The 27,612-nt window shown below is 51.9% G+C and overlaps 1 protein-coding gene across 1 annotated transcript; it reads left to right on the top strand.

The window, feature by feature from the left end:
• Window positions 1–4,472: 4,472 nt before the first annotated feature.
• On the top strand, window positions 4,473–27,053 carry LOC142908621 (neuronal cell adhesion molecule-like). Its single transcript, XM_076059389.1, has 13 exons — window positions 4,473–4,641; window positions 14,620–14,725; window positions 14,905–15,137; window positions 15,604–15,726; window positions 16,452–16,619; window positions 17,324–17,432; window positions 18,245–18,447; window positions 20,121–20,255; window positions 20,762–20,905; window positions 22,246–22,357; window positions 24,568–24,734; window positions 24,916–25,194; window positions 25,696–27,053. The coding sequence occupies exons 1-12, from the start codon at window positions 4,473–4,475 to the stop codon at window positions 24,966–24,968; spliced, it is 1,722 nt and encodes a 573-aa protein (XP_075915504.1). The 3' UTR covers window positions 24,969–25,194; window positions 25,696–27,053.
• The last annotated feature ends 559 nt before the right edge of the window (window positions 27,054–27,612 follow it).

The following is a 27,612-nucleotide window of genomic DNA, read 5'->3' as shown; positions in this document are numbered from 1 at the left end:
GCTGTAAGACCGTGCACCACGTGGTTTAAGTGCTGTAGTTGTTGAGGCTTGCTGTAAGACCGTGCACCACGTGGTTTAAGTGCTGTAGTTGTTGAGGCTTGCTGTAAGACCGTGCACCACGTGGTTTAAGTGCTGTAGTTGTTGAGGCTTCCTGTAAGACCGTGCACCACGTGGTTTAAGTGCTGTAGTTGTTGAGCTGTGTTGTAAGACCGTGCGCCACGTGGTTTAAGTGCTGTAGTTGTTGAGGCTTGCTGTAAGACCTTGCGCCACGTGGTTTAAGTGCTGTAGTTGTTGAGCTGTGCTGTAAGACCGTGCGCCACGTGGTTTAAGTGCTGTAGTTGTTGAGGCTTGCTGTAAGACCGTGCACCACGTGGTTTAAGTGCTGTAGTTGTTGAGGCTTGCTGTAAGACCGTGCGCCACGTGGTTTAAGTGCTGTAGTTGTTAAGCTGTGCTGTAAGACCGTGCACCACGTGGTTTAAGTGCTGTAGTTGTTGAGGGTTGCTGTAAGACCATGCACCACGTGGTTTAAGTGCTGTAGTTGTTGAGCTGTGCTGTAAGACCGTGCGCCACGTGGTTTAAGTGCTGTAGTTGTTGAGCTGTGTTGTAAGACCGTGCAACACGTGGTTTAAGTGCTGTAGTTGTTGAGCTGTGCTTTTCAGACCGTTCGGCACGTGGTTTAGTGCTGTAGTTGTTGAGCTGTGCTGTAAGACCGTGCACCACGTGGTTTAAGTGCTGTAGTTGTTGAGCTGTGCTGTAAGACCGTGCGCCACGTGGTTTAAGTGCTGTAGTTGTTGAGGTTTGCTGTAAGACCGTGCACCACGTGGTTCAAGTGCTGTAGTTGTTGAGCTGTGCTGTAAGACCGTGCACCACGTGGTTTAAGTGCTGTAGTTGTTGAGGCTTGCTGTAAGACCGTGCACCACGTGGTTTAAGTGCTGTAGTTGCTGAGCTGTGCTGTAAGACAGTGCACCACGTGGTTTAAGTGCTGTAGTTGTTGAGCTGTGCTGTAAGACCGTGCACCACGTGGTTCAAGTGCTGTAGTTGTTGAGGATTGCTGTAAGACCGTGCGCCACGTGGTTTAAGTGCTGTTGTTGTTGAGGCTTGCTGTAAGACCGTGCACCACGTGGTTCAAGTGCTGTAGTTGTTGAGGCTTGCTATAAGACCGTGCACCACGTGGTTTAAGTGCTGTAGTTGTTGAGGCTTGCTGTAAGACCGTGCACCACGTGGTTCAAGTGCTGTAGTTGTTGAGGCTTGCTGTAAGACCGTGCACCACGTCATTTAAGTGCTGTAGTTGTTGAGCTGTGCTGTAAGACCGTACACCACGTGGACGTCTCTCTCTCTCCCCGTGTCTCTCTCTCGCCGTGTCTCTCTCCCCGTGTCTCTCTCTCCCCGTGTCTCTCTCTCCCCGTGTCTCTCTCTCCCCGTGTCTCTCTCTCCCCGTGTCTCTCTCTCCGTGTTTCTCTCTCTCCCCATGTCTCTCTCTCCCCGTGTCTCTCTCTCCCCGTGTCTCACCACCCCATGTCTCTCTCTCCCCGTGTCTCTCTCTCCCCGTGTCTCTCTCTCCGTGTGTCTCTCTCTCCCCGTGTCTCTCTCTCCCCGTGTCTCTCTCTCTCCCCGTGTCTCACCACCCCGTGTCTCTTCCAGATGGTGCCGCTGTCTCTCTCTCGCCGTGTCTCTCTCTCCCCATGTCTCTCTCTCCCCGTGTCTCTCTCTCTCCCCGTGTCTCTCTCTCCCCGTGTCTCTCTCTCCCCGTGTCTCTCTCTCTCCCCATGTCTCTCTCTCTCCCCATGTCTCTCTCTCCCCCCGTGTCTCTCTCTCCCTGTGTCTCTCTCTCCCCATGTCTGTCTCTCCCCATGTCTCTCTCTCCCCGTGTCTCTCTCTCTCCCCGTGTCTCTCTCTCCCCATCTCTCTCTCCCCGTCTCTCTCTCCCCGTGTCTCTCTCTCCCCGTGTCTCTCTCTCCCCGTGTCTCTCTCTCCCCGTGTCTCTCTCTCTCCCCGTGTCTCTTTATCTCCCCGTGTCCCTCTCTCTCCCCGTGTCTCTCTCTACCCGTGTCTCTCTCTCCCAGTGTCTCTCTCTCGCCGTTTCTCTCTCTACCCCGTGTCTCTCTCTCCCCTTGTCTCTCTCTCCCCGTATCTCCCCGTGTCTCTCTCTCCCCGTGTCTCTCTCTCCCCGTGTCTCTCTCTCCCCGTGTCCCTCTCTCTCCCCGTGTCTCTCTATACCCGTGTCTCTCTCTCCCAGTGTCTCTCTCGCCGTGTCTCTCTCTACCCCGTGTCTCTCTCTCCCCTTGTCTCTCTCTCCCCGTATCTCCCCGTGTCTCTCACTCCCCGTGTCTCTCTCTCCCCGTGTCTCTCTCTCTCCCCGTGTCTCACCACCCCGTGTCTCTCTCTCCCCGTGTCTCTCTCTCCCCGTGTCTCTCTCTCCCCGTGTCTCTCTCTCCGTGTGTCTCTCTCTCCTCGTGTCTCTCTCTCCCCGTGTCTCTCTCTCCCCGTGTCTCTCTCTCCCCGTGTCTCTCTCTCCGTGTTTCTCTCTCTCCCCGTGTCTCTCTCTCCGTGTCTCTCTCTCCCCGTGTCTCACCACCCCATGTCTCTCTCTCCCCGTGTCTCTCTCTCCCCGTGTCTCTCTCTCCATGTGTCTCTCTCTCCCCGTGTCTCTCTCTCCCCGTGTCTCTCTCTCTCCCCGTGTCTCACCACCCCGTTTCTCCTCCAGATGGTGCCGCTGTCTCTCTCTCGCCGTGTCTCTCTCTCTCTCTCCCCGTGTCTCTCTCTCCCCGTGTCTCTCTCTCTCTCTCCGTGTCTCTCTTTCCCCGTGTCTCTCTCTCCCCGTGTCTCTCTCTCTCCCCATGTCTCTCTCTCTCCCCATGTCTCTCTCTCTCCCCCTGTGTCTCTCTCTCCCCGTGTCTCTCTCTCCCCATGTCTGTCTCTCCCCATGTCTCTCTCTCCCCGTGTCTCTCTCTCTCCCCGTGTCTCTCTCTCCCCGTCTCTCTCTCCCCGTCTCTCTCTCCCCGTGTCTCTCTCTACCCGTGTCTCTCTCTCCCCGTGTCTCTCTCTCCCCGTGTCTCTCTATCTCCCCGTGTCCCTCTCTCTCCCCGTGTCTCTCTCTACCCGTGTCTCTCTCTCCCAGTGTCTCTCTCTCGCCGTGTCTCTCTCTACCCCGTGTCTCTCTCTCCCCTTGTCTCTCTCTCCCCGTATCTCCCCGTGTCTCTCTCTCCCCGTGTCTCTCTCTCCCCGTGTCTCTCTCTCCGTGTGTCTCTCTCTCCCCGTGTCTCTCTCTCCCCGTGTCTCTCTCTCACCGTGTCTCTCTCTCCCCGTGTCTCTCTCTCCGTGTTTCTGGACCCGCCCCTCGGTACCAATCGGTACCGCCCGTGGACCCACCCCTCGGCACCCCTCAGCACCGCCCCTGGACCCGCCCCTGGACCCACCCCTCGGCACCTCTCGGGACCGCCCCTGGACCCGCCCCTGGCCCCACCCCTCGGCACCTCTCGGCACCGCCCCTGTACCCGCCCCTGGACCCACCCCTCGGCACCCCTCGGCACCGCCCCTGGACCCACCCCTCGGCACCCCTCGGCACCGCCCCTGGACCCACCCCTCAGCACCGCCCCTGGACCCACCCCTGGACCCACCCCTCGGCACCCCTCGGCACCGCCCCTGGACCCACCCCTCGGCACCCCTCGGCACCGCCCCTGGACCCACCCATCGGCACCCCTCCTCACCGCCCCTGGACCCACTCCTCGGCACCCCTCGGCACCGCCCCTGGACCCACCCATCGGCACCCCTCGGCACCGCCCCTGGACCCACCCCTCGGCACCCCTCGGCACCGCCCCTGGACCCCTTCATTTCATGTCCTCGCCTTCCATACTCCAGGTAACTTATTTCACGTGTGTGTATAAAGATATGTAGGCCCGCTGGTCTCTTCGTGAAACTGCAATGAAAAAGCACCAGGGGAGGCAGCTCTCACATCTGCCTCACTGAGGGGGACGTGTCTAACACGCCCCCTCAGTGAGGCCACGCCCACATCAGTGAGGCCACGCCCCCCTCAGTGTGTGAATCTGGCTCTGATACTAGCCAGTGCCTCCCCAGCCATTGACCTCACCGCACGTCACTGATAGAGACCCACGGAGAGCCACAGAAACCAGCACACTCACAGAGACCTACAGAGACCCACACAGAGGTGACGGTGTTGGAGGCGATGACGGCTGTGATGGTTGCTGTGACGGCACAGGAGGGGCCGAGCAAGAATCCGACCGGTGACAACCGCCGGCCATGGAGAGGGGCCGAGGTCGAGGAGGAGAAATCAACCGCGGGAGGATCTCCGACATCTCGGACAGGCTAAGGCAGCTGATTGACGCCGACAGGGGGCAGCAGCGGCCTCCGGACAGGGAGGGCCGGGGGGTCAGCAGCGGGGCCGGAGGCGACAGGGAGTCGAGGAGGGCTCACGGGTGAGGCAGAGGGAGGCGGTGGAGCAGGCGAGGGTTGCGATGGAGCGCGAGGTGTTCTTGAGGGAGCAGTTCACGCGGCATCAGAGTTCTCTCGAGAGGCGACGGGAGCTACAGGAGCTCGCCAGCCGGGGGCGGAACGTCCACTTCAACCCGACGGAGGAGGCGTGGAGACACGCCGGGGGGGGCACGGCGGAGCGCGGGGGGAGAGGTGGAGGGAACAGAGTTGGGGGAGGGGGGTTATAGAGGAGGCGGAGGGAGAAGGGGTGGGTGGAGCGGGGGGAGGGGTGGAGAGAGGGGGAGGAGGAGGGAGGACGGAGGGAGGGGGTGCGGGGCGGGGCGGGGAGAGGGGTCGGAGGGGGCGTGAGTGGATGGAGCGACTGCGACAGGCTATGACGCTGAGATGGAACCCGTATCATCAGTTCGGGAGGGGGGGGTCAGGAGGGAGGAGCAGTGGGTGAGGGAGATAGGGAGGGGAGAGAGGGGTGGGAGGGAGGGGAGGGGTGGAAGGGAGGGGAGGAGGGAGGGGAGAGAGGGGTGGGAGGGAAGGGGAGAGGGTGGAAGGGGAGGATGGAGGGGGGGTGAGAGCGGCCTGCTCCAAGCGTCTCAGCATCGCACAGTGCGAGGGTGGTAGGTGGTGTCAAAATGCCTCCAAGTGTCCCCAGGTCTCCACGTGGAACCCTGAGGAGGTTTCCGCCTTTTTGCGTTCGGGCTTCGGACGTGGAGTTGTTGTAGACATGATGGGCTGAGTCGGCCCCAACCAGGGATTGAACTGGTGTCCTTCCTTGTTCGATGGTTATCGTTTGTTTGTTGACGTTAATTATTTTGACATTAGGTTTAAAGTTACCTTTGCTGAATGCCACAATTGACACTGGGCGTGCGTTCATTAAAAGCGGTTCAAAATGTGTGGAGGATCGAACTAAATTACCTTATACAGGCTGTGTTTATCTATAGTGGGTATTACATCTGGGTGAAAGGATCCACCAGGGAAGCCTCTGAAACGTTCCTGAAGGTTCCAAGAGGGGCGTGGCCAGAGGCGGGGCTTAGCCTCCGTGGAGCGTTTATAAGCCGGGGGCACAGCAACGTTAGGGGTCGGTGTTGAAGATCGAGAGGAGCTCCCCATAGCTGCTGCTGCCCCGCCATCTCCACCGGCCACGTGGCGTCGAGACCTCCAGCCGCTCAGCCGCTCCCCAGCGCGCCGTCAGCCGGCGGCGTGTTGGTGAGTGGGTTTATGGCCACATGGCGCTTACCCCGCTCACCCCACTCACCAACACGCCGCCATCAGCCGGCGGCGTGTTGGTGAGTGGGGTGAGCGCGGGTGGACATCCGCAGAGAGAGAGAGAGGAACAAGTCTGTGCGAATATTTATTAATAAACAAACTTCAAGTCTTTACCGTGTCGGAGCCACTCATTACATGGATATAAAAATTGTGTGCAGTGCAAGGGGCATGTCCCCGCAGCTGTATGAAATACACTACACTACACACTACTACACTATACACTACAATACACACTAGTGCTGTGCTAGTGCACTACACTATACACTACACACTAGTGCTGTGCTAGTACACTACACTATACACTAAACTACTCTACACTATATTAGACACTACACTACACACTAGTGCTGTGCTAGTACACTACACTATACAATACACTACACACTACACACTAGTGCTGTGCTAGTACAATACACTACACTACACACTAGTGCTGTGCTAGTACACTACACTATACACTAAACTACTCTACACTAAATTTCGATTTAAAGCTTTCGTGACTGCAATGATTCATCTTCTTTGGTTCTTTCGGTAAAGTCACAGCGCTCCAGCGCTGTCCTACCAGACAGTCTCGCCCCTTCACCTGATGAAGGCCGCTTGTGTTGTGGCCGAAACGTCGTGAGAATATTGTTGTGTTATTTTATTTTATCAATTTATTATTTTATTCTCATTCTACGTGACTTTACTCTACACTACACTATACACTACACTAGTGCTGTGCTAGTACACTACACTATACACTAAACTACTCTACACTACACTATACACTACACTAGCGCTGTGCTAGTACACTACACTATACACTACACACTAGTGCTGTGCTAGTACACTGCACTATACACTACACTACTCTACACTACACTATACACTATTATACACTACACTATACACTACACTAGCGCTGTGCTAGTACACTACACTATACACTACACACTAGTGCTGTGCTAGTACACTGCACTATACACTACACTACTCTACACTACACTATACACTATTATACACTACACTATACACTACACTACACACTCGTGCTGTGCTAGTACACTATACTATACACTACTCTACACTACACACATGCTGTGCTAGTACACTATACTCTACACTATACACTACACTATACACTACACTACTCTACACTACAGACTCGTGCTGTGCTAGTACACCACACTATACACTACACACTAGTGCTGTGATAGTACACTACACTATACACTACACTATACATTGCACTATACACTACACTACACACTAGTGCAGTGCTAGTACACTACACTATATACTACACTATACACTACACTATACACTACACTACACACTAGTGCAGTGCTAGTACACTACACTATACACTACACTACTCTACACTACACTATACACTACACTATACACTACACTACACCCTAGTGCTGTGCTAGTACACTACACTATACCCTACACAATACACTACACTACACAATAGTGTTGTGCTAGTACACTACACTATACACTACACTACACACTAGTGCTGTGCTAGTAAACTACACTATACACTACACTGCACATTAGTGCTGTGCTAGTACAATACACTATACACTAAACTACTCTACACTATGCACTACTATACACTACACTATACACTACACTATACACTACACTACACACTAGTGCTGTGCTAGTACACTACACTATACACTACACTACACTATACACTACACTATACACTACACACTAGTGCTGTGTTAGTACACTACACTATACACTACACTATACACTACACACTAGTGCTGTGCTAGTACACTACACTACACACTACACTATACACTACACACTAGTGCTGTGCTAGTACCATACACTATACACTACACTACACACTACTATACACTACAATATACACTACACTACACACTACACGCTAGTGCTGTGCTAGTACACTACTATATACACTACACTATACACTACTATATACACTACACTATACACTACTATATACACTACACTATACACTACTATATACACTGCACTATACACTACACACTACAATATACACTACACTATACACTACACGCTAATGCTGTGCTAGTACACTACTATATACACTACACTATACACTACTATATACACTACACTATACACTACTATATACACTACACTATACACTACTATATACACTACACTATACACTACTATATACACTACACTATACACTACTATATACACTACACTATACACTACTATATACACTAAACTATACACTACTATATACACTACACTATACACTTGTGCTGTGCTAGTGACGAATTGGCACGTTCTGTTTACGTGACAACCCTTACTAGTTGGCTGTGTCGGGTGGTGGCGGGTTTTAACGACACAACATTTATATATTTACGCGATGAAACCCAAAAAACTTCTATTATGGATTCACTACGTTATAAGCAACATATTTGCACTCATAAGTCGCTTGCCTACTCGGTGTTTCGTATCGAATCTCATCTCAAACAATCGAAGGGTGCCCCTAAGTGGCAGCTGCCCCTGTGTGGCACAAGGTGGCCCTACACCGGCCTGCACGTGGCATGAGTCTGTCGGTAAGGGGGCGATCATTGACGCGTCATCTCCCTTGTGGAGATTCTGGATAATGTCTGGAATTAACCACAATTTTGACCGTGACACCAACACGCAATGACCCGTGCGTTTTGAGTGACACAATACTGTTTTACATCCGCTGTTAAGCAGACTGCGCATATTGTGGTGAATGTTACTGGGGTAGCCAGGTGTGCCTGTCGGGTTTGAACCTTAAACCTCTGCAACAAATAGAGAATGCGCTGCCATATTCCTGGTTCTTTCGGTAAAGTCACGTAGATAGAAAACAAAAAATAAACAAAATGAAAGATAAAAATTCTAAATTAACATTTTAATAAAATTAGTAACAAATAAAAATAATAAATTGAAAATAATAAATTGATGAAAAGATGCCATGGGTCGACTGACTGAAATGACTGGCCAATGCACCACCTATGCCCCCCACTACACACACAGTGTCCACACACACAGTGCACACACACACAGTGTACACACACACAGTGTACACACACACACAGTACACACACACAGTGTACACACACAGTGTATACACAGTGTACACACAGAGTGGACACACACAGTGTACACACACACAGTGTACACACAGTGTACACACACACAGTGTACACACAGAGTGGACACACACACAGTACACACACACACAGTGTACACACACACAGTGTACACACCGTGTACACACACAGTGTACACAGAGAGTGTACACTGTGTGTGTACACTGCGTGTGTGTACACTGTGTGTGTACACTGTGTGTGTGTACACAAACAGTGTACACACACACAGTGTACACACATACAGTGTACACACAGAGTGGACACACACAGTGTACACACTCACAGTGTACACACACAGTGTACACACACACAGACTGTTGGGGCAAGTGCTGTTAGCGAGCACCTAACACAAATACAAAGATCCCCAGTATAGCCTTAACAGACTGTTGGGGCAAGTGCTGTTAGCACCCAACACAAAGACAAAGATCCCCCGTATAACCTGAGCAGACTGTTAGGGCAAGTGCTGTTAGCGAGCACCTAACACAAAGACAAAGATCCCCCGTATAACCTGAGCAGACTGTTAGGGCAAGTGCTGTTAGTGAGCACCTAACACAAAGACAATGATCCCCCATGTAGCCTGAACAGACTGTTGGGGCAAGTGTTGTTAGCACCCAACACAAAGACAAAGATCCCCCGTGTAGCCTTGAACAGACTGTGAATTAAAAAATATTAAAAATATCACAAAGTCGTGATTTTTGTATACATATCACGACGTCGTTATTTTTTTATTCACTTTATTTCACATATAAGCAAGGACAAAAGATCATGCAACTTCGTCTTGCAGAGGAGAGGGGTGAAGTGTTGCTGGGTGCTGACCGACAGCGTCGCTGAAAGTTTTATTCTACATTTACCCTGATATTTTGAGTTGCTTTCCAGAGTCAAGGATTTCGATGAGCGATAAGAGTTGCGAGAAGCTGAGGGCCGCGGCGCGAATACAATTGGTGAGTTCTGAGAGTGAGTGAGGAGCTGCGAGCAGAATCGTGCGCCGCCCGGAGAGAAAGACAAAGGCGGTCGGGCGTGGTGCTGGCCACCCACCCCCTCGTGTGCCGTGCCGGTCTTCATAGGTGCTGCTCGCTAACAGCACTTGCTCCTACAGTCTGTTAAGGCTATACGGGGGATCTTTGTCTTTTGTGTGTGTGACTGCCGCGTGCCAAAGCACTATCTCGGATGATGCCAAAAACAAACACCCCACTCACCCACCCAACCAGCCCTGTATATATGTGTGTGTGTATATATGTGTGTGTATATGTGTGTGTGTATACAGTGAGGGAAAAAACTATTTGATGCCCTGCTGATTTTGTAGGTTTGCCCACTGACAAAGAAATGATCAGTCTATAATTTTAATGGTAGGTTTATTTGAACAGTGAGAGACAGAATAACAACAACAAAATCCAGAAAAACGCATTTCAAAAATGTTATAAATTGATGTGCATTTTAATGAGGGAATTAAGTATTTGATCCCTCTGCAAAACATGATTTAGTACTTGGTGGCAAAACCCTTGTTGGCAATCACAGAGGTCAGACGTTTCTTGTAGTTGGCCACCAGGTTTGTACACATCTCAGGATCGATTTTGGATTTCAGTCCTTCACGTTGTAGTGTGTTACCAATTGTTTTTTTGGTGACTATGGTCCCAGCTGCCTTGAGATCATTGACAAGATCCTTCCGTGTAGTTCTGGGCTGATTCCTCACCGTTCTCATGATCATTGCAACTCCACGAGGTGAGATCTTGCATGGAGCCCCAGGCCGAGGGAGATTGACAGTTCTTTTGTGTTTCTTCCATTTGCGAATAATCGCACCAACTGTTGTCACCTTCTCACCAAGCTGCTTGGCAATGGTCTTGTAGCCCATTCCAGCCTTGTGTAGGTCTACAATCTTGTCCCTGACATCCTTGGAGAGCTCTTTGGTCTTAGCCATGGTGGAGAGTTTGGAATCTGATTGATTGATTGCTTCTGTGGACAGGTGTCTTTTATACAGGTAACAAGCTGAGATTAGGAGCACTCCCTTTAAGAGTGTGCTCCTAATCTCAGCTCGTTACCTGTATAAAAGACATCTGGGAGTCAGAAATCTTTCTGATTGAGAGGGGGTCAAATACTTATTTTCCTCATTAAAATGCAAATCAATTTATAACATTTTTGACATGCGTTTTTCTAGATTTTCTAGTTGTTATTCTGTCGCTCACTGTTCAAATAAACCTACCATTAAAATTATAGACTGATCATTTCTTTGTGAGTGGGCAAACGTACAAAATCAGCAGGGGATCAAATACTTTCTTCCCTCACTGTATTTGTGTGTGTGTATGTATATGTGTGTGTGGGGAGCGGTAGTGTAGCGGTTAGCGCTACGCTGCACTATGAACCTGGCGACGCGGGTTCGATTCCCGCTCACGGCCAACACCAGTGACGATTATCTGAACCAGTCCCGGGCCTCCCCTAGGTCGACTCAGCCTCAAATGAGTACCTTGTGTGGTGTGTAAACATTGCCACTCGGGAGACAAAGGCGGTCGGGCGTGGTGCTGGCCACCCACCCCCTCGTGTACCGTTCCGGCCTTCATAGGTGCTCGCTAACAGCACTTGACCCTACAGTCTGTTAAGGCTACACGGGGGATCTTTGTCGTTGTGTGTATACGCCGATGTTGACTCTAGACGTGAGTACTGGGCAATGCATCCCAGGAATGTGAAACTTTAATCCACACAACTCGGCGGAAACCATCGCCTATTTGCCAGAGCTTAAGCCACCCCTTGCTAAGGGGCGTGTTGAGTCAACAGGGCTGAGTCAACAACTTCGCCTCCTGAGCCCTGAACAAAGACGCTGGCTGTAGTCAAGTCGCGTGCTGGCTGGCTTTTTACTGGACTGCTGCTGCTGCTGCTCCACCATTGCTGTGGCTGTGTTGCTGCCACTGACACCTCCTCAGCCAAGCCCTCTCATCCTCACCTCCGCCTGTGTGGGTGAGTGAGAGCAAGAATGAAATTGCAGTTCATATAGGTAGGCTAAGAATTTACCCTGGTGTTTACTTTACATTTTACCGAGCAATACAGTATTGTAATTAATCAATACATACAGTGTATAGTTTATACAGTACGCTACTGTAAATTGCTGTGTTTTGCTAAATTATCAGCATTCTTTAAGACTCCTGGGTAGGCTAAGGCCATCTTCGAATTACGATATTTTTTGACCTACGATGGGGTTCGTCGTAACGCATCTCCGTCGTAAGTCGGGGACTACCATGTACATTTAATCGATGTACAGATCATTTATACATTTTTAAAAGTGTATTGTCTTCCTTTTCTTCACGTTGAACGTATCGTGTCTTTGTAGTGATTGTCCTCATGTTCTGACCCCATGCCCTTCCTCGACGTTTGTGTAAGAGAGCTTCATAGCTCGTCGGGGTGAAAACCTTCATCTGTATTTCTAAAACACCTCCAGGATACTTGCCGACGAGGCAGAAAGCTGAAATTGGCTTCCCAGACAGCTTTTAGTACACAAACAACAGGGAGAAAACCCGAACGCCGCGTGAGATTGTACTCAACACGCTTTTATTGAACTCACTCTGTTGTTGTTGTGTCCTCAAATCTTGTAACTCAATTTTAACCCACTTCCAAATGTGGTATCGACTGCAAACTTGGTATACTTGTGTCATACTGATGACAATACGATATTCAATCATTAAAAATATATTTTTAAACATTCATTTTTATACGTCATGTTTCGGCTTGGGTCTAATTGTCCACGCTCAACTGACGCTGGCTGTAATTGCCCACGGTCCCCTTTACATTGTGGCAAGCTTCGGGGCCACTTCCTGGAGTCGTGGAGTTCTTCCATTACTAGTACGGTACATTTGAATAAAGCGTTTTAAAAGTTTTTTTTCAATATTACTTATTCCATTGTAAGGCATTCAAATCTCCCTCCCATCCTTCCCCCTCCTGCCTCTCCATCTCCTCCGCCCCTTCCTCCTCCCCTCTTCCTCCCCCCTTTCCTCCTCTCCTAGCCAAGTGAAGGAAGCCCCCACCCCACCCCCCCGGTCCGACCATCCGCCCGGCCCCCACCCCGATGGAGGCTTTCTCCACCACCACCGCCTGCTTCGTGGCGTTGCTGGCATCTCTGCTTGGCGCTCTTTGTGACCACCCCCTCGTCCTGCCCCTTGGCGGTGAGTAGCAAACACCCCCCCTCTCCCAGCTGATACCCCCTCTACAACACTACACCCACCAATCGCCCACCAAAGTCTATCAACTAAACGATGTCTTTATCTTACCAAGGAAGCCCCACTCAGCTGTTCTGTCGCTCTTTTTCAGAAGCCGCCTTTTCCTGTCACAAATGGGACACAACTGGACACAATGGGACACAATGGGACACTGGGACACACTGGGACACAATGGGACACAACAGGGCTCAATGGGACACAACTGGACACAATGGGACACTGGGACACAATGGGACACAACAGGGCTCAATGGGACACAACTGGACACAATGGGACACAACGGGACACAATGGGACACAGCAGGACACAATGGGACACAACAGGGCTCAATGGGACACAACTGGACACAATGGGACACAACGGGACACAATGGGACACAGCGGGACACAATGGGACACAATGGGACATAGCGGGACACAATGGGACACAACTGGACACAATGGGACACAACTGGACACAATGGGACCCAATGGGACACAATGGGACATTGGGACACAATGGGACACAACAGGGCTCAATGGGACACAACTGGACACAATGGGACATTGGGACACAATGGGACACTGGGACACAATGGGGTCTCTCTGAGTCTATGGATCTCTATAGGGCTCTCTGAGCCTGGGTCTACAAGAGTCTCTGGGTCTGAGTCTCCGTGGATCTCTTTGAGTCTCTGTGGGTGCCTATGAGTCTACGTGAGTCTCTATGGGTCTTTGAGTCTCTACAACTTTCTATGGGTCTCCGAGTGTCTGTGAGTCTCTGAGTCTGGATCTGTATGGATATCTATGAGCCATCTCCTTCTTCCCTATGGCTGATGTCAATTCCAGAGCAACAACTACAATTTCACATGCAGGTGGCCAAGCCCAGATAACCACGTCAGGAGCAGTCACAGAGTTGTGTATCATCATCGCTAATGTAACCGCTATGGGCTTGATTGTAACGAACCGCACGTATAATTATCCAACGGAGTTAATGATGACCTTAGATTGGACCCATAGACTCACGTGACTGCACAGTAGGCAATGCCCACCAGTGGAGTAATCAATTCAGGGTACAGGGCACCTATTCAGATTAAGATGGACGCTGTATGGGGATTGAGCAGTGAGGTGCTGTGGGACGTTGGGTCGATCGGTGTGCACCTGGTCACCATTGCAGAAGCACAAATGCTCCTCAGAACACTTGGAAATAGCGAGTTGCCGTGCAACGACCCTCTGGTGTCCCTCGGTGGTGGAATCACTCGATCCTCAGGAGGAGGGAAGAACACAACGCGGAGTATCCACTCGTCGCCTCCGATCTCGTCTGTTGTGGTTGTCTGTATTCAACGGCCTGTCCCCTCGTTATGGCCACGGCAGGAGAGGGATATGGCGAGCCGGTGACACTGTGATGTCTCCTACTTCGTATTTGTGGATCGGGCAGTGGGTCGTTGTAGGTTATTACGGTGTCTGGGTGTCTGTTCTGGATGACCGCAGTTGCACCACTGACGGAGAGTTCTTATTATTTTACATTTGCTGCATTGTCAGGTATCCGCTTCTTCTTCTTCTGCTGCTGCTGCTGCTGCCACGGTTTGTTAACCCGTTGATCTCTTGCAGTTACTCAGCCTCCGTCCATCACCCGGCAATCGCGGGTGGATTACATCGTGGACCAACGGGACAACATTGTGGTGGAGTGTGAGGCACACGGCAACCCAACGCCCAAGTACGCTCCCCACCTCCCTCCATCCCTCCGTCCCAACCTCCATCCCCTCCCTCCGTCCCTCCCTCCCGACTTAGCCCTCCCTCCCCACCTCCCTCCCCCCCTTCCTCCCTCCATCTCTTATTAACTCTCTCCCTCCCTTCTCTCCCCTCCCCCTCCCTCCCTTCCCGTTTGTGCTGCAGGTTCTGGTGGAGCAAAGATGGCCGGAGCTTTGACCCGGACAGCGACCCCCACGTGAGGCGGCATGGGAAAAGTTCGGGCACCTTCACTGTAGACATGGCGGCGGTGGTGGCGGCGTCCGCGGATTACAGCGATGACAGCATCACCGTGGAGGCCTATGAGGGGGTCTACCGCTGCTCGGCGGAGAACCGGGCCGGCACGGCGCTCACCGCAAACATCACCGTGCGGCTGGCGCGTGAGTGAGGGGGGGGTATGATGCCACGCTTGGACCGTGAATTACCACTCACACACACAGAGTGCTAACCGTTGCACCACCACTCCCCACACACACACACAGTGTGCTAACCGCTGCACCACCGCTCCCCACACACACAGTGCGCTAACTGCTACACTACTGCTCCCCACACACAAAGTGCGCTGTCCCTCTGGCTGCACTTAGTCAGGTTTAATTAGACAACAACCAACGACTGTTACTGAACCCGTCCTGGGCCCTCCCCTAGGTCGACTCAGTCTCAAACGAGTATCTAATGCGAAATGTAAAAACATTACCATTGGGGAGACAAAGGCGGCCCGGGTGCAGTGCTGACCACCAACCCTGTCGTGTGCCACGTCGGCCTTCACAGGTGATGCTGCTCGCCGACAGCACTTGCCCCAATGGTCTGTTTGAGGCTACACGGGGAGTCTTTGCCTGTATCCTGCAGGTGCTCCCCTGTGGCCCCGTGAGCTGCTTCAACCCATCATGGCCACCGAGGGCTCCCCGGCCGTGCTGCGCTGCCACCCTCCCCACGGCTTTCCTCCTCCCACCGTCTTCTGGTTGGACGGCTGTGAGTGGCACTGTGGCTATGAGATGTTGACTACCTCGCCTGATACGCAGGAGGGCGTGGGTTCGATCCCGACCCTGATGACGCGTGCTGCATACTTGCAGTTTGCGTGCGACTCTCTCTCCCATCGTGTTGTTTGCATTGTTGGTTGTTGTAACTCGCTGACCCCGTGCCCATACTGGACATCCGTGTTCTTCTGCTTCCGTACGGCTGCTGATGTGGATGCAGAGCAACAGCTACAATGACACATTCGGGTGGTCATGCCAGACGACCCCGTCGACAGGGAGTAGCGGAGTGGTGAATCATCTCTGTGATGTCTCCATGGTCTATGTGTTTATACGGGTCTCTAGGGGTGTCTCTGGGTCTCCTGAGTCTCTGTGCATCTCTGTGAGTCTGGATATCTATGGGTATCCACGAGTCTGCTTATTTCGTGTGGCTGCTGGTGTCGATGCCAAAAAAGGAGACGTCCGCGACGTCTCCTTCGTATTTGCGGATCGGGCGTTCGCGTCGTCCTACGTTGTTACGGTGTCTGTCGTGGATGACCGCAGTTGCACACCACTACTGGAGAGTTGTTCATCTTCCATCTGCGCATCATCAAGTATCCGCATCCGCTGCTTCCACGGTTTGTGCGGTGGACCCCTAATAAAGATTCCGATCTCCTTAATTCCCCCCCCCCCCGCCCACCCCCCCGACTGCCCACCGCCCTTACCCCCGGGATGGCGCTGCAGCCATGGAGAAAGTGCCGCTGGATGCGCGAGTGTCGCAGGGCTTGGACGGGGACCTCTACTTCGCCAACGTGCTTCCGAGCGACCGGGGTGACTACGTGTGCTACGCTCGCTACCCGCACACGGGGACCATCCAGTACAAGCAGCCGCTCCGGCTGGTCGTCAAACCCGGTGAGTGGCGACGGCGTGGTGGCGGCGGTGGCGAACGCGGGGAAGTGCGTGTGTGTACGTGTGTGTGTGTGTGTGTACGTGTGTGTGTGTGTACGTGTGTGTGCGTACATGCATGTGTGTAAGTTTGTGTATGTGGGGTGCGGTGGCATAGCGGTTATCGCTACGCTGCGCCATGAACCCGGGCAACACCAGTGACGATTATCTGAAATGAGTACCTGGTCCGGTGCGTAAAAAGATCGCCACTGGGGAGACAAAGGCGGCCGGGCGTGGTGTTGGCCACCCACCCCCTCGTGTGCCATGCCGGCCTTCATAGGTGCTCGCTAACAGCATTTGCCCCTACAGTCTGTGAAGGCTATATGGGGGATCTCTGTCTTTGTGTTAAAGTGGCAGGTTAGTGCCTGCAACAGACTGTCGGGGGCAAGTGCTGTTAGCGAGCACCTATGAAGGTCGGCATGGCAGACAAGAGGGTGGGTGGCCATCACCAGGCCCGACCGCCTTTGTCTCCCCGGTGGCGATGTTTACACATCATACCAGGTACTCATTTGAGGCTGAGTCGACCTAGGGAAGGCCCATGACCGGTTCAGATAATCATCACCGGTGTTGCCCTACAGCGGGAATCAAACTCAGGTCATGGCCAGGTTTGTAGCACAGTGTAGCGCTAACCACCGTGCCACCGCTCCCCACGCATGCGTGGATGCACGCAGAGCGTCCGTCAAAGAGCCGGCCAGTGTTCCTGGAGCCTGTGGGCGAGACGAGCACCAAGATGGTCCTCTCTGGGGAAACGCTGCTGCTGACGTGCATCACACAAGGGCTGTACGTATACACGCATGCACACATACACACACACATGTACACACGTACACGCACACCCACACAAGTGCAACAACAACAACCGCCATTCGCCACTAAGTGGCGGTGACATCACCACGGCGCTTGTGCCAGGCCGTGTGCACGTCGAGGCCACGTGAAGTGTCGAACGCCCGCTAGCAGGAGGTCTCGGGGCAGACCCAGGTGCCATGCGTCGACTGACTGAGATGACTGGCTGATGCACCGCCTGTGGCCCCTACTGTGAGCCCACAGTTGCCTAAATACCAGAGAGGTCCAGGTGGTACCGGTCCAGATCCCAACAGAGGAGTGGCGCTCTCTCCTCCGCATTGAGCGTTTGAACATTCCACGTGTCTCTTTGCTGTTTCTGGAGGAACCCCAAGGGTAAGGATGCAGCCTCGTGGCTCTGCAATTTGTTGTTTAGCCAGGAGACGTCATAGACGCCTGTCCCCCTGGGGCCTCCGGCACAATCTTCATTCTATATGTTGCACATGGTTCAGTGGTAGTTGAATTGAAGGTGGAGGGGTTACCAGCTCCTCGCGCTCGTCCAGAGCCTGCATTTGGCCGCTGTTTGGGCTATAAGCGCCGTGAGGGAATAGCCGATTTGCAATTGGCCTTCCCTCCATGGCGTTGCTCACATCCACCGCAGTGTTACCGTCCGGCACCGCTGAAGAGGCAGGGGTTTTTTTTTTTCCAGACTACACTATACACTACATACTACACTTTACACTACTGTACACTACCCTAGTTCCACACACGTGCGCGCGTTGCGTGTGCACTCCCCGTGTGTGTGCACGCAGCCCCACGCCGGAGGTGAGCTGGAGCAAGTGGGGTGGGGCGGTGTCGTCGGAGCAAGCCGCCGCCCTCGCCGCCGCCCTCGCCGCCGTCTCCGGCACAGCGCTGGCCATCCGCAACGCGTCGGAGTCCGATGGCGGCGACTACCGATGCCGCGCCGTCAACAGCGAGGGCGTGGCGCTGCACACCGTCACGGTCACCGTGGAATGTGTGTGCACGTGTGTGCCTGCGTGTGTGCGCATGGCGGAGTGGTGGTTTTGGTGTTAGCGCAACTCCGCTATGAACCCAGCAGCTCGAGTTTCCGATTCGCCTCCTCACTGTCGGCCACTACCGCCAGCGACGATTATCTAAACTGGTCCTGGGCCTCGCCTAGGTCAACTCGGCCTCAAATGAGTACCTGGTGCGGCATGTAAATATCGCCACTGGGGAGACAAAGGCGGCCGGGTACGGTGCTGGCCACCCACCCCCTTGTGTGATATGTCGGCCTTCAGAGTTGCTCACAAACAGCACTTGCCTCAACAGTTTGTTAAAGTCTATGCAAGGGGGTCTTTGTTATTTGGGTGCCACGATGGCTATGAGATGTTAACTACCTTGCCTGGTATTCAGGAGGTCGTGGGTTAGATCCCAACCCTGACGATGCCTGCTGATGTATATTCAGAGTTTGCGTCTATCATCATCATCATCACAGTGGCTAGGAGATGTTAACTACCTCGACTGGTACACAGGAGGTCGTGGGTTTGATCCCGATCCTGACACCGGCTGCGTATTTGGAGTTTACGGTGTCTCTTTACCCGTGCTCGCTGTGGCGCATTCGGTTCTAGCCTACTTCAAGGCTCACCTTTATTGCTGCCACTGTTATACTTTTTGGTCAGCCAAGTCACGGTCATCTATAGCGTGGGTCGAGTCAAGACCGAGGCGATTTCAGAGGGTCGCTCCGTCTTTAAGTTTTAGAAACGCTTCCCCTGCCTGCTTTCACACCACAGCATCTATCTGCACCACACGATGTGCTCACATTATACCCCAGGACGTCCCCTTTGTCCCGACGCTCACACCTGAGGCTACGGGTTCCCGAACACACGCACAAGCACAGCACCCTTAGGGCACGTTTAGCCTCAGCCGGCGTTCACCACCCGATGTCGGGCTGCGTTCACAAGAAAGGCAACTTGGAGGTGCCAACCCCGGCCTGCCACCGCAATCCGAGGAGAAAGAGAGCCGCCGCCTGCTGGTTCCTCACCACGACAGGGGGGCGACGTCAGAGGCAACCTCTCTGCTGCTCCTCTGTACAGTCTGCCCCCCCCACCGGGTGACCACCGACAAATCACAGGGACCGTTACTTAGGGCCCTGGGTGCATTACCGACATCTGTATTGTTTTTATGTTACCAATAACCCACGGTCCACGCTGAGCTGCTGCTGACAGCTGGGGATGCTTGGAGGTTTTGGGGGGACTGCTCCTGTTCCCGCTGCTGGCTGGAGCCTTGTGAGCAGACACACAGCTGGGGTCTTCCTCCATTCTCCCTCCGCTGTCTGGTGCGGGTGGGGTGGTCCCTATTTATAGGAAGCTGGCCACACTAATGGTGATTGGCACCTTGCTTTGTTAATTTTCATCAGACGCCTTTCCCTATTACAGGTGGACCCCCACCCTCTTTCTTGTTCTGCCTTGACACTTATTGGTGCCATGTGACAGTCACGTGGATTTTTTCGTTCAAGAGCCAGGTCGCCTGTGAAAAAGAGCTACATAGCTCAGCGGACCTTACCTGGTAACTACAAATAGTTACAAAAATGTGTCGTCTAGTTTACAAGCATGGGACATTGTCTAATCCCTCCTTCTCCCCCCCCCCCCCTGCCTCCTCCTCCTCCTCGTGTTTTCCCGGCCACTGCAGCCAAGCCGTACTGGACCGCTCCAGTGCCAGAGAACCGTGACTACGCCCTATGGGACACCGTTGAGCTCACGTGCCGTGCAAGTGGAATCCCCACACCGACCATCCGATGGTTCATCAACGGCGTGCCCATCGATGGTGAGACACGAGGGGGCGTGTGAATAGGGGGGGGCGGCCAGCATCACCTGCTCAGCCACTTGCCCCACCTATGCACTTGCTCACCCACTCAAATGTTTCTCGTCCACACACTCACAGCCGATCACATGCTCACTCAACCGCTTGTCCACCGACTTACACGTGCACACGCCTCATCCACTCGCATGCTCACGCTCGCAGTCGATTGTCAACCGATCACTCGGTCAACCAATCACAACAAATCACACACTCGGTCAACCAATCACACGCTTACTCACCCGCTCACTCATCCGCTATGTGCACACACTCACCCAGATAGTCGCGCACTCACTCAGCCAAATCACAGAACTTATCGAATTGAGCCACATAATGCCATATTGTGCTAAATTCATCCTACCAAAAAATGACATATCATGCTAAGACCATTCCAAATCGTGGCAAATCGTGGCAAATCGTGCCAAGACCACGCCAAACTGTGCCGGGTGTCGTACCGCCGTGCGATGGAGCAGAAGCCCCCGAGGTGCTAGGACGGCGGGTGGACGGCGACTCCCTGACGCTGACCTGGCTGGAGGAGGAAGACACTGGTGTGTACCAGTGTGAGGCCTCAAACCGGCACGGCACCATCCTGGCTAATGCATACGTCAACGTGCTGGGTGAGCGGGGGGTTGTGGGTAACGCGACGCCGCATGTAGCCAACTATGATAGTCGGAGATGCGGGGGAAAGACAACTGAGTCTCTGTGCGAGTCTATGGTCTCTGTGTAAGTTTATAGGTTGCTGTGTGAGTCTGTGCGTCTGTGTCAGTCTGTGGGTCTCTGTGTGAGTCTGAGTTTCTGTGTAAGTCTATGGGTCTCTGTGGGAATCTGTGTGGTCTATCGGTCTGTGTGATTCCGTAGGTCTCTGTGAGTCTGTGGGTCTCTGTGTGAGTCTGTAAGTCACTGTGTAAGTCTATCGGTTTCTGTGAAAGTCTATCGGTTTCTGTGTAAGTCTGCGTCTCCATGAGTCAATGAGTTTCTGTGTAAGTCTATGGGTCTCTGTGGGATTCTGTGTGGTCTATCGGTCTGTGTGATTATGTGGGTCTCTGTAAGTCTGTGGGTTTCTGTGTGAGTCTGAGTTTCTGTATAAGTCTATGAGCCTCTGTGAGTCTGTGGGATTCTGTGTGAGTCTATCGGTCTGTGTGATTCTGTGGGTCTCTCTGTGATTCTGTGAGTCTATAGGTATCTGTATGAGTTTGTGGGTCTCTGTGTGAGTCAAGAGCCGAATGGCTCACAGGGCTATACCAAATAAATAAACTGAATGAGTTTCTGTGTGAGTCTATGGGTCTCTGTATGAGTCTATGCGTGTCTGTGTGAGTCTATGGGGCTGTATGATGATATCCTTTCATACCACCGTGCTACGTAAGGAGGATGAGCGGGGCTCCTCCCACAAGCGTCGCTCCTCCCCGGCTTCGTCTTCACCCTTCTCGCCATCACCACCATCCTCTCTCTTGCTAAACCCTGCATCTCCTCCTCCATGTCCTCCTTCTCTGCCACCTCTCTAGTCTCGGTTCGACTTTGTAACATCTCGCTCCTCAACTTCGCTCATCTTCGCTTTCCAACTCCGTCTTCTCGGTCCCCATATTTATTCCTCTCGTGTTGGTTCCCCCCCTTCAAACCCTCCCCCTCCCTCCCCCTCCACATTCCACTTCCTGTATTCTGGGCTTCTCCACCCTTCCTCCGCACTCCCATTCAGTGTCTCCCTCTGCTCTTCCTCCCCTCCTTACATTTGCTAATTCGCTCTCCTCATTCTCCAATCTCTCTCTCACTTCCCTCCTGAATCTTCTGTCGTCAACTCCTGCCACCCCCCCCCCCCCCCAAGATCTCCTCCTCCTTCACCTGTTAGCATCTCTGCTGCGGTTCCACAACATTTCTCTAACTCAGCAACCCCCCTCCCTCACCTCCCCCCTGCTCCCTATCTCTGCCACCCCCCATCCCGCCCTCCCCACCTCTCCCACAGCCGTGCCCCCACGGATGCTGTCGGAGCCAGGCACGCTGTACACGGCGACAGAGGGCCAGGTCATGTACATGGAATGTGCAGTATTTGGGTTACCGCGCCCCAACATCATCTGGTGAGACCGACGCTGGCCTGGCTACTTTACTCTCTCATTAACTAAACAGTATTTTTTTTATTTTATCAGCTAAGACCCCACTGAGCTACCATTTATCTCTTTTCAGAAGTCATCTGTCTGTCACAAATGATAGCTCGATGAAGTGGCTTATCTTCACGTGGAAACTTATAGCAGCCAAATACTCTAAACCTCCACGTTGATTCTGAATGTGGAAGGATAACCAGAGAACCCGGAGAAAAATCGACATAACTATGGGGAGAACATGCAAACTTCATATATACAGACCGCCCATAAAGACCCAGAGAGACCCATAATACTCTAAATGCATGATGTTGATGTAGAGGGGAAAACACCACATAACCTGGAGACTAATCCACGTAACCACCACGGGGAGAAAGAGAGAAACGCAGACTACACATAGACAACAGGAACCATCAGGGTCGGGATCCAACACACGACCTCCTGTATACCAGGCGAGGCTTTTTCAAGCAATACGACTCATGCCACCGAAATAAACCACTCGGACACTCAGTCCTCTATAACGCTGAGTATTTAATAGATAAGTGACTACAGAAAAATATGCAAGCTCAATGATATAGCCGTGGCCTTAAGAAAATATGGGAACACACTGGCATTAGAACAAAAAGGTTTACTCTCCAAGAACTTAACAGTATGTGGAAAACATCGGCAAAACCAGACGGCCATCTACCAGTCTGGAAAGACAAAGTCGCAGCAGACCAAACAACATATCAACAAACAATAATTCTACCAGTGATACATCAGAACAATTACCAGTGGGTGCTCTTCATGAGGTAGCCCCTGGGAGTCATGCCCCCGCATAGACTGACTTGAGAACTTTGAGTTTAACATCAAATGGCAATTTCCCCTCTTGAAATCACGCCCCTTCTCGTGAATATGAATTACGGTCAATGCAACCAGACCCTGGGTGGATGTAGAACCTAAGCTTTTGGACCAGAATGCCGGATGTTATATCCACGTAAGGTGTTTGCTACTTCTTGCAAGGACCCACATTTTAACTAACTTAGTTCGGACAAAGGGCCTATGTCCCGTGAAGGTCTCACGTGCGATGTCACTTATTTATACATTTATAGGCATGCGAATGATAAGAGGCACATTATAAATAGACCACTCGTTAAATTATTTCCTCGTGCAATAATGGGGTAAAGTGTGCTTTTGTGAAGGTCCTTATGTGCTGTGCAGTACATCAATGCACGTGTACACCAGCATGCGATACTGAGTCGGGCCTGTAGGTGGGTGGCAGGGTTATTGAGTAACCTGACCTCTATACCAGTCACGTGGTTAATGGCGACTCGGTTGAGAATTTCTGTGTGACCCACGTGCTGTTGCATTTTACAGGTAAAGGACCAAAATGTTGTTTTGAATTGGTAGTTTGTGATACATTCAATTGGAGGGGGTTTAGCACTATGCACTGTAAAGGATGACTTACTGTAGTTAATACTGGTAATTATCTAACCCTAATACTGTTTATTCCATAACCATGCCATTGCACCCAGAATATGGCTTCTTGTAATGATATTAATAATAGAACACCTGTACAGAAGTAAGTTATACAATGGTGACAAGCACAATACATACAGTACAGATAATGGGTGTAAGATATCAATATAAGTGGATGGTTTTAATGGACATACAGCTTAGGATTAAGGTAATATTCGAATAGTGAAATGTAAAGGTTATGAATGAATACAAAGATGGTTTATCAGCAGTGGAATTGGGTTGAAGGGAAACTGTTATTGAGTAACCTGACCTGTACACTAGTCACGTGGTTAATGGTGACTCGGTTGAAATCTGCTGTGTGTGCTACATGTGCTGTTGCATTTCACAGATTACCACAATAAATGTGTTGCCCTCGATTTGGAGCACCTGCCCACATCCTTCATTTCGAATGTGTAAAAGATGCCTCCCTTCCGAGACCCCAACTCTGCTGGAAGGAGTGAAGGCCCTGTCTTAATGAGCTCAACATAAATGTAGTATAATTATGAATCGAATATTAACTATGTATTGATTATCAAAAAGGGGTACACATCCAACAATAGCCAGGTTGCTTCTGAAAAAGAGCTATATAGCTCAGTGACGCCTTACCTGGTAAAATAAACATTGTTTTGTTTAGTTGCTTGGTAGTCAAGACTCCCCCCCCCTCCCTCTCTGCTTACGCCGCGCACCGCCAGGTTTAAGGGTGAGGACAGCGGACCCCTGCTGAGCAAGCGTTACCAAACCTTTGCCAACGGCACGCTGCTCATCTCGAACCTGTTGCGTACCGACTCCGATACGTACACGTGCTTTGCGATGAACAAGCTGCACTACGACCAGCTCCAGGCACGCCTCTTCGTCGAAGGTTAGAAAAAGCAATCCAGCAGGGGTCTTCTCGACCACGTTCATGCCCTAACTTCTCTCGCTTGCGAAAACGTGGATCCCCTAAATGGAACATCTTTGCCGGTTATAAACATTTAGGCTGGCTTGCCTATCATTCGCCGCTCTCTTCCCCCCCCCCCCCATTGGTAAACTGCCCCCTACAGTCGCCAGCAACAGCTCGGAGCCGGGAGCGGTGCCACACGGTGACCTAGCGTAGCCCAGCGCCACGCCACGCATGCCGGACGGCGGTGGCAGCGGCCTCTGGAGCTCCATCACCACCGCCACTGCCACCACCACCGCTGCCACCACCACTGTAACAGTCGCCGCAACCGCTGCTACAACCACCGATAGCACCACCACAACCACTCGGCACCGCTACTACGGCGTGAGCACACCATCACCACGCACGCCAGCCAGCATCGGAAGTGCCAATGCTGATGATGGTGAGTCCCTCTCCTCCCTCTCGCCATAACCGCAGTGATGCCAAAATCTTAACTACCTTGCCTGGTATACAGGAGTTTGTGGATTCAATCCTGACCCTGACGATGCCTGTATGTTTATTGTTTGATTGTCTCTGTCCCTGTGGTTGCGTGCATTTCCTACGCAATTGGAAGAAAATTTGTGGATAAAGTCCACGATGTTTTTCATTTACCGAACAGCTTAAATAGAGCCAGATGGATCGTTGTGCAAAAGATGGTGATGGCTTGTAAAGTCTCCAGGAGGGTTCATTTATCAGGTAGATAGATGGTGGCTGCTGATTATGAAAGACAAAACAATCCCACGGGGTCAGCACTGCACTCTGCCAGGAGGGTTACCAAGGGCAGTAAAATATGTCTGGTCCAGTTTTTTTTTATGGAGATGAAAATTCATAGGTTGTGGCATGGGCAACTATAACGTTCGCTGTTGCTGGACTTTTCTCTGCTCTCGTGACCCCCCCCCCCCAGTCCGCTCCTCGTCAGAAGAGGAGACAGCCGCCATGACTAAGAGCCCCTTCATCAGTTCCATGATTGGCGTGGTGGTGTTGCTTACGTTGGTGACGTTCGTGGTGTCCGTTGCGTGGTGGGGCAGGAAGCGGCAGCAACAACTGCGCCTGCAAGCCCCCTTGGTGAGCGGGAGTGGCACTGTGACTGTAAATCAAGTCTCATGGCAATATAATACCAGAGATCAGCAACTGAAAAATCCCATACACCCAGACTTGTTTTGTATGTAGGAACATTCATTTATCCTTCACGTCTTTAGGTATCTCGTCTGTTTTAATCTCCCTGCCAGGGTCGTCAGCCTCCGAGCCCCTCCGCACCCTAGCCCCGTGGTGACCGTTCTCTCCCCTTATACCTCATCCTCCAATGAATCCAAATCCTCCAACTTCACACACTCCGTGATCCTCTTGCCTTCAGAGAGCATGCCGGCGCTAGTCCTGGATGATTCACTGGTGGAAGCGGGCAAGTGGGACGGGGCTATACGTATGTATACTCGTGTATGTTGAAGTTATTTCGCACTCCTGTACGGTGCCAACGGCGCTAATCGGAGGAGTGGGGGAAGGACAACAAATCTGGCTGTTGCCTGATGAAACTGGTTGTAATTACTGGCGAAACATCATACTCAGATTGTAAATGTTGTGGCTTGGCTCTCCAACAAACCGGTGTGCTGTGTTGAGTTGGCTGTGTCGGGTGGTGACGGGGTTTTAACGACACATTTATATATTTACACGATCTAACCCAAAAAAAACCCCTCTATGAATGATGACAAATTAAACACAAGAAGCAGTTCTAAAGAAATTAGTTTTCCATGCAGATGATTTAAAAGTGCTTTTGTGTTTTGAAATCGTTCATGTTTACAGCAGAGTAGTGATGTTCACAGGTGAGGTCAGGGAGAAGTCACGTCACTGGGCGGGGTCAGGGAGCAATCAAACGCTGGGTGACTGTGAGTGCAGTGAGCCACCAATCACGAATTATATTGACAGCTGCTGAAAATAAACGTGAGACAAAACACAAAATTGCTCATTGTGTTTAGTTTGTTGTCCTTCCCCCTCACCTCTGATTAGCGTGGTTGGCTATGCATGGTACAAAATAAGTTCAACAGAGACCCGTAGACTCACCACACAGACCCGTAGACGCACCACACCTACCCGTACACTCACCAAACAGAGACCCATATACTCACCAATCAGAGACCCATAGACTTACCAAACAAGAGACCCATAGACTCACCAATCAGAGACCCATACACTCATCACACAGAGACCCATAGACTTACCAATCAGAGACCCATAGACCCGCACACAGAGACCCTTAGGCTCACCACACTGACCCATACAGGTGTAATAAGTGGCTTCGACACGATAGGAACTTAAGTCGTTTATTAATAAATCTTTGGTACAGCTTAGATGTCTCTTGTCTCTCTCACTACGGAATGATCGCCACCCAGGCGGCTTCACTGCCCCGTGCCACGTGGCGCTCACCGCTCCCTAGCGTGCCGCTGGCTGACGGCGCGCTAGGGAGCGGTTGAGCGGCTGGAGGTCGAGCCGCCACGTGGCCGATGGAGATGATGGGGCAGCACGACGGGGAGCTCCTCTTGATTCTTCACACCGACCCCGCACCTCGCTCTGGCCCCCGCTTATAAACGCTCCCCGGCGACTAAACCCCGCCTCTGGCCACGCCCCTCATGGAACCTTCGGGAACATTCCAGAGGCTTCCCGGGTGGCTCCGCCCCTTCACCTTTGCTCTAGATGTAAACCCTTACCCCAGATAAACCATAACTGCATAGCAAACAACGCCCCACTCTCATTACAGAGGCATGATGTTTTTTTTTACTTAAGTGAACATTTCAATTATATGAAACAAAAACATTCCAACCCAACGGTC

This window comes from Petromyzon marinus, unplaced genomic scaffold (assembly GCF_048934315.1).
Source record: "Petromyzon marinus isolate PM22_M1 ecotype Great Lakes invasive population unplaced genomic scaffold, UKy_Petmar_22M1.pri1.0 PM_G_Scaffold_10, whole genome shotgun sequence".
Taxonomy (NCBI): domain Eukaryota; kingdom Metazoa; phylum Chordata; class Hyperoartia; order Petromyzontiformes; family Petromyzontidae; genus Petromyzon; species Petromyzon marinus.
This window is presented reverse-complemented; position numbering and strand designations above follow the sequence as displayed.

Coding starts and splice junctions, on each gene's coding strand:
- LOC142908621 (XM_076059389.1), top strand. CDS start 4,473: ATGGAGCGCGAGGTGTTCTTGAGGGAGCAGTTCACGCGGCATCAGAGT. Junction 17,433..18,244: donor ACGTGCATCACACAAGGGCT/GTACGTATACAC, acceptor GTGTGCACGCAG/CCCCACGCCGGAGGTGAGCT. Junction 20,906..22,245: donor TGCATACGTCAACGTGCTGG/GTGAGCGGGGGG, acceptor CCTCTCCCACAG/CCGTGCCCCCACGGATGCTG.